Source organism: Oryzias melastigma, linkage group LG5 (genome assembly GCF_002922805.2).
Source record: "Oryzias melastigma strain HK-1 linkage group LG5, ASM292280v2, whole genome shotgun sequence".
In the NCBI taxonomy this organism is placed as follows: domain Eukaryota; kingdom Metazoa; phylum Chordata; class Actinopteri; order Beloniformes; family Adrianichthyidae; genus Oryzias; species Oryzias melastigma.
In genome coordinates, this window is record NC_050516.1 from 19,931,462 (window position 1) to 19,940,485 (window position 9,024).

General features: G+C 36.8%; 1 protein-coding gene across 1 annotated transcript in view; it reads left to right on the top strand.

Moving 5' to 3' along the window:
• The window catches only part of LOC112144557 (immunoglobulin-like and fibronectin type III domain-containing protein 1), an 11,615-nt gene extending 9,440 nt beyond the window's left edge, over nucleotides 1–2,175 (top strand). The window contains exons 23-24 of the mRNA XM_024269134.2: nucleotides 1,039–1,365; nucleotides 1,479–2,175. Of these exons, the coding sequence (XP_024124902.1) occupies nucleotides 1,039–1,365; nucleotides 1,479–1,483 (332 nt within the window). The 3' untranslated portion in view covers nucleotides 1,484–2,175. The remainder of the gene's footprint in view (nucleotides 1–1,038; nucleotides 1,366–1,478) is intronic.
• The last annotated feature ends 6,849 nt before the right edge of the window (nucleotides 2,176–9,024 follow it).

Here is a 9,024-nt window from a genome sequence, read left to right on the forward strand (position 1 = left end):
GATTTTACGAAAGTAAAAATTGAATAAATATTAAACATTAACAATAAAAATAGACATTTCACTGCATTTATTTATGACTCCACTGTGTTCTGATGGTGAAAATGCGAATGGTTTATTCAAATATTGCTTTAAACATGTTTTTTTGTTCAAAATTGCTCAACCTCAATGCATTGTGGTCTATATCTGCTAATCTAGTGAGCATCAATGTACGCAAAGACTTCTGGGAAATTTCAAGTGCACTTGATTTGGAATTAGTAGATTCAGACAGCACTACAAAATGGCAAACACACTATTTAGTGATTAGGGGGGAATTCGGACACAACCTCAGTCTTCTTCATGCAAGTTCCAATACATGCTTCTTAGATTAATTGTTGATTCTGAATTGTCTATTTGGTTCAAAAGTGAGTGTGTGTAGATGTACTGGCATTTAGTTATTTAACGTGCACCCCACCTTCACCTCTGTGCCCCTTAACAGGAATAAACAGGAACAGAAAACTGATGAATGAACCTTGCTTTAGTCATTAGATTTTTTTTTTATCAATAGTCCTCTAATTGCTATCTGAGAACTCTTGATGATATATATACTTTAGTTTATAACTCCATTTACCCATAAGGACTGGAGATGCTACCCGTGACACCTAAATAACACTCTTCGACCTTCTGAAACTCTTTGACCATTTATGCAATTTATGTAAATCTTTTGATTTAGACACATAGAAAGCGACCTTGCATATTGGCTTTGAGCCGAAATCCAACACTTGTAATGTGTCATATAATAGTGTAAAGCAAATTTTCTCCTCTTCAGACTATGCTGAAATTACGTTAATTGCATCAATGGTTGAAAAGTTATGGTTGTTGAAAGGATCTCCACACTGGAGCAAAAGCTCCGGTATTAAAGAGTTAAACTAATCTAGTTCGAAAGCAGTAATTTACAAGAAGTTCTGGAGGTCTGAGTCTAAATGTTTCCTTTTAAGAAAGAGAACAAAAACTACCAAGATGTCATTATGTCTAACACTCTTGTTCCTTTCTTCTATTCAGCAAAATTTTCGTTGACACCTCCAGAATCCAAGAGCTGCAACTTTGAGGCACCTCCTTCTTTCTCTGTTCCATTAAAAATGCACAAAAGTCCTGAGCGCTATGAGTGCCACATGAGCTGTGCTGTGACGGGAAACCCCAGACCCCATGTTACCTGGTATAAAGATAACATCAGCCTCAACACCGACAGCAACTATTATATCACCAACACCTGTGGAGTTTGCTCCATGATGATACTCACAGTTGGACCGAGAGACAGTGGCGTCTACACTGTAGTCGCAGAAAATTGTCTGGGAAGAGTGGAATGTGCAACAAAACTTGTCATTCAAGGTAAAAAAAAAAGGAAGAAAAATACAAACATAGCCTACATAGCTTTGTTTGTGTGTATTAGTATTTCACTGAAAGTGGGCATTAACATTCACTTTTTCCTCTTCTTTCACCAGGTTAGCATAACTCCAAGACCCAGAACTCTCATTTCGATAAATGGAGTGTCACAGAAAACCAGCTGTTGTACTTTTGTGTGTGCAGTTTATTTGAGCAAAGTGTGATGACAACTACCAGAAAAAGTAATAAAGTCAACACGGAGATCTATAGTCATATAAATAATAAAGAGGGCATATCATAGTTTAAGAAGTACTACTTTTTTATAAATACACTGAGGTGACGTTTACCTTTATAGGTAATGTAAAGGAGATAGTGTATATTTATGTACATTTCTCTGAGTGTCTATGTGTGAACACACATGTGTTTGTCCATCCTAAAATGCTCTACTGTGTAACAACAGCTGCAGTATATTGCCAGGGCTGAAAGCCCCACAGCTTTGCTATGAGCTCCACAACAAGTGGACCTCTAAGCAACAAGCCAGAACAACAGGAAGAAGAAAAGGTCACATCAAAATCCCCCACAGTCCCAGCACTGGATATGTAATGTCTCCATATTTGTGTTCTGACCATGATAACTGGAAATGGACCAGCACATTTCCAAGAACTTTTAATAAATCAGCCGGGTTGTGACAATCTTATGTCTGTTTTATCTTAATTTATTTGATAAGCTTCTTTCAAACTCAAGGTGTTGTACATAGCATAATAAAAAAAAAAAAATGAAAAAAAAAAAAAAAACGAGACACAACTGAAGCATCCATCTCCAACAGCAAATACAAAAATAACTTGATCAGCCATCTCAGAAACCGAGAGGAGAATAACATTAACGTCAAATTCTCAGTTTCAACCTTTATCCTAGAGATACCATGCCATACAACCTACAAATAGACCATCACAAATAAACTATCTTTCTAAACTTGAAGAGCTTCAGAATTGCAAAACGATGAAGCTAGTGTTTATTTTTTATTTATATTTTTATTTTGAGAAGCAGATTACCAGACTACCAGGTATTAGAATTGTATACAGCCTAGAGGGCATGTCAATGTTTAAGTTTACAAGAAAGCATATTTCAAAAATGTATTTAACTACTATCTAAGAACTTTTATCACTAATGTAAATAGTTAGCTTAAATAATAGGAGTGAAGGGTAAAGAAAAAATATCCTGTATCACATCAAACGTTTCGATATTCTATGGTTTGAAAAATGATCCCATTGTTATAAAGTGATAATGATTGGGATTGAGATGTCTGAGAACAGGCTCACTCACCGGACTTCATTATTGTGGACAAAGGAATTGACTGCTTGTGCAGAGACATCACAAGAGACTTACAGTTCATATTAATTGATATTGGTGAGAGATAATGAACAAAGACTGAAAAGAAAGGAGATTTTCTTTTAAATTGATTATGAATTACATGATTGGATCGTATTATTCATCTTTGCTTCTCAAGCATGAATATTTACACTTGCTTCATAGCCTCTTGTCTGTGTGATGAATTGTGTGGGTGTGTGTATTAAGCTGATGAAGCTGTGCAAAAGGGCAAAAAGTCAACAAGGAAAACAAAAAAGGGCAGGTGGAATCAGGATGGATTTGCATGAAATTGCCCAAGAGCAACAAGCAAAATTTGAAAAGTTGAGAGAATAATGGAAAGAACTGATTAAAGATGCTTAAAAAACTGCTGCAACCCCACCTGAATCCCTTCCAGCTACTCCACATTGGCAAGGCTCCAATTCTGGCTGAACTTTAAGCAACAAAAGCTCCTAAATTAGAAAAGCTATGAGTGCTTGTTCAGCATGATGTCATATGGAGGAGGAAGACATTGCTCTAACATTTTTTAATCAATGCACTTAAAGTAAAAATGGGAAAAGAGAACCCCCTTTTTTAACAGTTTCATGTCACACTGAATCTCACAAACTGTTTTTCTTTGATGGAAAAAGTAATTGAACCAGAAAGAAAGGTTAGAAACTCAACTGATGTGGCATTGATCTAAGAACTCACTCAAGGTGAACTTGGCCGTGGCTAAAAACAACTGGAGGACTGGTTGGAATGGACTAGTAGAAGAAGTGAAAATGAGCTTGACTCAAAACAGCTGGAGAAGTTGTCGTAAGAGCACCAGATACATTTTTATTCACAATAGTTTCTTTGTAGTAAAAAAAGAAATGGTTATGGTCTTAACTTATTCTTATTGACTAGTTTTGAAAAAAAAAACACAACATAATAGAGACATAAATGTGGTAGTTTACTATTCAACATCAAAGGATATTAGACTCCTATGGAAAAAGAATCATTGGGTGTAATAGAGAATTACTACAGTGATAAAAATGTATAAAGCTATGACTTGACTTGTGCTTTGTCGTCTAAAGATTTACTTACGTTTAGAAAAGACAGGTTTTCTAAGTCCTTCAAGCCTTTGATAATCAAAGTGGGCCAACATTTCAAGATGGCCTTTCCACCTCTGCAGTCTCTGTCTGTCAGTCGGTTTAAGGACAGCTTTGAGCTCAGAGATGGAGTAGGAGTTAAGATCTCAAGGGGGCCCAATCACAGCAGACTGCTGCTCAAAGATTGCCTGTGGATGGACACAGGGGAAATAAATATCCAACTGAAAAATCCATTTGCTGCTGCAGAGGCCAGGTCTCTGCTTATTGTTCTTGCTATGAAAACAGAAATCTAATGAGAGAAATGAGAAATCCAGAAGTACGGAGCTATAAGAACATTTACGTGTCAGTGTTTCTTCAACATATCAGAAACTCCACCTGAGGGAAAGATGAAGATTTCTGAATCCACTTAATCACTAACTGGGATCAAATGAAACTGTCTAAAGATGACAGCATTTTTCCTGTAGCCTATAACATTATGAACAGGCAGCAATCAGGACAGAGTCAGAATGTGAGACTAGAGGACGTTTCAGCCAGCAAACCAGTGAGCGTGACTCATGGAAAGAAACACAACTACCATCTGTGCAGAAACACCTGTCAGGGAAAAGCAACTCCCTGGAGACCTCTGATATCATGATAGCCGGCACATTGAGAGAGAAAGTAGAAAAAAAACAATCTTGTTTAGCATTCCTTTGCAAATCTCATGTTAATCTCTCACAGGATGTAATAACTAAGACAGAAACCTCTAGATACATCTTCACTCTTTTGGATTTCTCATCACCGCAGATTGGATTTTTTATTTTCTTACACTACTTCTAGCTTATGGTGTTAAATAAAGTAAATTATTTGCTAAAATAAATATAACCGACTATATTTATATTTAATGAGTTATTTTTTTTATAATTTTTACCATCTATTTCGGATTGAACATACAGTGAAGCAAAATCCCAGAAGAAGTGTGTTTGTGTGTCAGAGGTCTTATAGCAATGAATGAATGTGAGATGGAGATCCCAGTCCTTCATCTGCAGTCAAGTTCAAAAACTACCGCTATGACTTCAGTAATTGAGTTTGAATTAAGTGACAATATTTAGAGCTGTTTTTACTATATATATATATATATATATATATATATATATATTAGGGAGTTTTGCCTTTCTGTTATACTTAAAAACTATTTTTGCAAAACGATGCTTCGTGGGGTTTTCCATGAGGTAAGAATCATAAAATCAGATTAATACACATAATTTCACTCTATTTTTTTCCTTAAAACTTAAAATACAGATTTAATTTTTTATATATTTTTTTAATCTTCACATTCAAACCTATCCGTTATCCCAGGTGAATTTCCTATTGTAATAAATAAATGAATAAAACACAGCATCACGCATTCACCTAAAAAATCCCTATCTTGAGGCTGGTATCATGCGCCTCGTATAATATATCTAAAAGATGATGAACCAGTATCCCCCCTGGGTTAAAGTAATCCAAACAGAGACAATTCTCTACACTTCATTCTGCCTTCAGAGGACTAAGCCATGATTCAGAAATCTACACAATTTAAGCCGTCTTAGCTGTGGGTGATGTGACCTTATTTAATTTTGAGCTTAAAATTACAGGTATGTAAGTATTTTATTTACAAAAGTCACAGCAGTGCTTCAAACCTGTCGTTTTTTAAATTAACTGTTTTTGTGACCCTGGGCGGCGAAGCGAGCTGGCCCACTGAGTCCCCCCTTAACCCAATGTGGGCAAACACAGGTGGGGCCACCACGAAACTGCTGACAATCCTAATTGGGGCCCATATTTCCTGCCCATTTTTAAACCATGGGGCCTGCTTGGACTTGCTAGCTATGTTCTAGTGGTATTTTTCTGATGTTGGAGCAAACAAGAAAATTAGGTTTAAAATTGCATTTCTGAACATTTTTCTTTTCAAGTCATTGTGAATCAAGAGCAAGCAAAAAAAGAAATGAGCTTGAAATAGAGCTTCTTTGTGATGGGGGGGCACAAGCCCCCTGCTCCACTGCATTTTGATGCTACTCATGTAGGCAACTAAACCCATGTACATCTTATTTTTCCTCGTCTGAGCTGGAATTTGACTGTAAACTGTAGGACGTGAGGGACTGTAAGCTAACAGGAGAGAGTGTAAACAGATGGGTGATGGGAAGTGGGGGTGGGCTAGCTCTGTGCCAACAGTCCCACACACAACAACTTGGAGGCGAATTTCCAATGAACTCCAGCAGCTCTGCAGAAATTATGCCCTGGAAAACAACAGTTTTAGTTTACTTTTTTGCTTTACTTTACTTTACTTTTTAAAATTTTTGGCTTAAACTGCATAATCTTATTTAAGAGACCATCAGGAATACTTTGAAACTTTATGGAAGTGATGGGTCACCTTCACCGATGCTGTTTTAGGTCTACGATGCTTTCTGCAAATGCATCTCCTCATGGTAAGTGGTAAAATAGTTACTTAAATAGTAAGATAGATAATTTGCTGCAGTTTTTTTTTTTTTTTTTAGCAGTTTTTGCATTCTAAGAGTCATCTCATTGATTTAGTTTAGTGGGACTCAACTTCCTGCCTCGTTTCTTGAAAACAGTTTTAAAGTGTGCAGCTAAGAATAAATCAAAGTCTCGTTTTTTTTTTCTTTTCTTTTTAATAAGCAGAGTACCTAGATGCAGTCTGTCCCCTACCCACTCAGCCCTGAAGAGCAAGCATATATCATCTGACAGAAACGCTTACCTCACTTCCCCTCACAGGGCAAAAATGACATTTGTGCTAATCTTCACACGTTATCAGGTTTTACTCGCAGTTGCGCCGGTCTCTTAAAGAATTCTGGGTGACTTTTCAAATAGCCAGATAAGTCACGCGTATTTAACCTCTGACTGTGGAAGCCAAAAAACGTATCCCGCTCTGTGTTCATCCCATCACGGCCACACAAGCTACAAACATTTTTATAATGTGGCAGCCGGTGCAGTGTGGCGCTTTAGATACCACAGGCACGCTGTGAGAATTTGTTAACGTCGAGTACAGAAGATAATTGGAAGAGCTGATGCACTAACATCAATCTGGGATTGTTTTACTATATAAAATGTCTCATGTGAATGTTTATTGACCAATAAAGCCAATACTTGAGTAGTCAAATTTCAAAAATATCTCATGAAGTTGGCAATCAAAGGCCTTTGCGTTTACAGTTTGCCTGTTACCTGTGAAATTGTATCACTTATGTCCTTCAGATCAATAAATCATGGAGTTCAAGCTGTGGTGTTCCTCTCTTGTATGATATCATTTGTCCATCACGGCATTATTCCCGACACCCGACGGTAATCAAACCAGATTAAATGAACGGTCATAATGTATTTCTGGTGCCATCAGAAAAGCGATCGCTTTCATAGCGATGCGTAAGAACCTCCACCCTTTGCCGCGATGTAATATGGGTTTTCACCAACCGCCCATGTAAGGGTTTCTGTGCATTCCAAGCGTTTTATCACGGAACAAAAAGGAGTGTCACATTTGACGTTTTGCATAGTGAGAAGAGTGGGAGCTAACAGAGAATTATCTGTGCAAAGGAGGCAAGAAGTGAGTACGAACTTTATTTAGTGATCTACTGTATGAATATCCAGAGAACTAATCACGGAAAGCTAGCACTTATTTTATTCTATTTTTTTTTAAATTAAACATTTGAGGACATTAAAAACCTGTAAGAAAGCTGGATTTAGATTTTTTTAAAATGTATTTATGGAGACCACTATTTTATGTATGATTTGTATGCATTTGCTATGGACTTTGAGAAAAAAAATGAGCAAAAATATTTAATACATAATCATAAATCCTTTATTAATTCTCTAACCAACCCCGCTATAATTCACGACATTGACAATTATGCAAAGACTTTATATTTTCTTTGAAAAAGATACCAAACAATCTATACCCACTTAGAAATAGTCATTGTTTGGACCATTGGGTGGCTGTAGCTCTCAAAGCTACTTTAATTCCTTGCCATGGTAGTTTCTATATTGCTCTGTCCTTGGGACATTGTTTTGAGTCATAGTGTAGATAAATGCTTTGGATAGATTGGATTAAACAGCTCAACCGTGCCACATCACAAGAAACGTGACCTTCACAAGTGTCTCTGTGAGACTAACAAAGGACTGAGCAGGAATCTTAGATCAGTTCGCACACAGAAGTAGATGACACATGAAAGGCCTCTTTTTGCTGGGTTGTAGATGTTGAAGGACAGGCGTGCTCTTTCAATCCGACCCATCCTGATGCCTCAAAACGTAAAATAGCCTCTTGAAAAGTCAATCTTTAGATACAAATTATATGTATGTCTTAAACCTTTATGTGTATTAGTTTATTACTAGACATTCTAAACAAAAATGTCACTGACATCCACTGGCACTTCAGAGTTACTTAGTTTCTGACAGATAAGCTATTATTCAAATTATTTTATATATATATGTATATATTATAGGATTTCTAGTAAACCCGATTTGCCAAGACCTTGCAAAGTTAATTAAAAAAAAAAAAAAACGTTTTTGTGCCAACAAGTTACTTTCCAATACTTCCTGTTTTTCTAGATTAAAATGTAGTTAAAGTATTTCTGCTGTGTCTCAACATATGTACCCTTAAAACGTTTATGCTTAAAACATTTAGCTCTCTTCTATGTTTGGATTTTGAGCTGTTATACGGCTGGTACAGGCAGCCAGTTGACTCCAGAGGCACTTAGAATGAGTGAGCCACTAGGTGGGATTTCACATTCCTCATTTACAATGTCTTAGACTGTCTCCAACTGCCTTCCCGTGTCATACAGCCAGTCAAGTCATCCCCAGTTTGACAGACTGATGTCATATGGCAACGACACTCGAGAAGCTTGACGGCAGCATTTCTTGACCTTCCCTGGTCCATGGGCCTGTATTTTGGTCTTTCTGGTTCACATAATGTGGAATTAAGACATGTGACCTTGACCCTATGAAGGGTCTGAATGAAATTCATTAGAGTTACTGTAAAACATGTCAGATAGTAATTCAATAATAAATTCAGTTGCTTGAAAAATAGAAAAAAAAACATTTTTGAACAAGAAAGCTGCAATTGATTAGTACCTGCAAATGGAATGGGGTCATCATAACCACGTTCTTATTAACCGGATAATTATGTAAAGGAAATGGTTAGGTCGAGCCAGGATGGGATTATACACATTCACTGCATCCCTCTCCCTTTCAAGCAATCTATAATTTGATG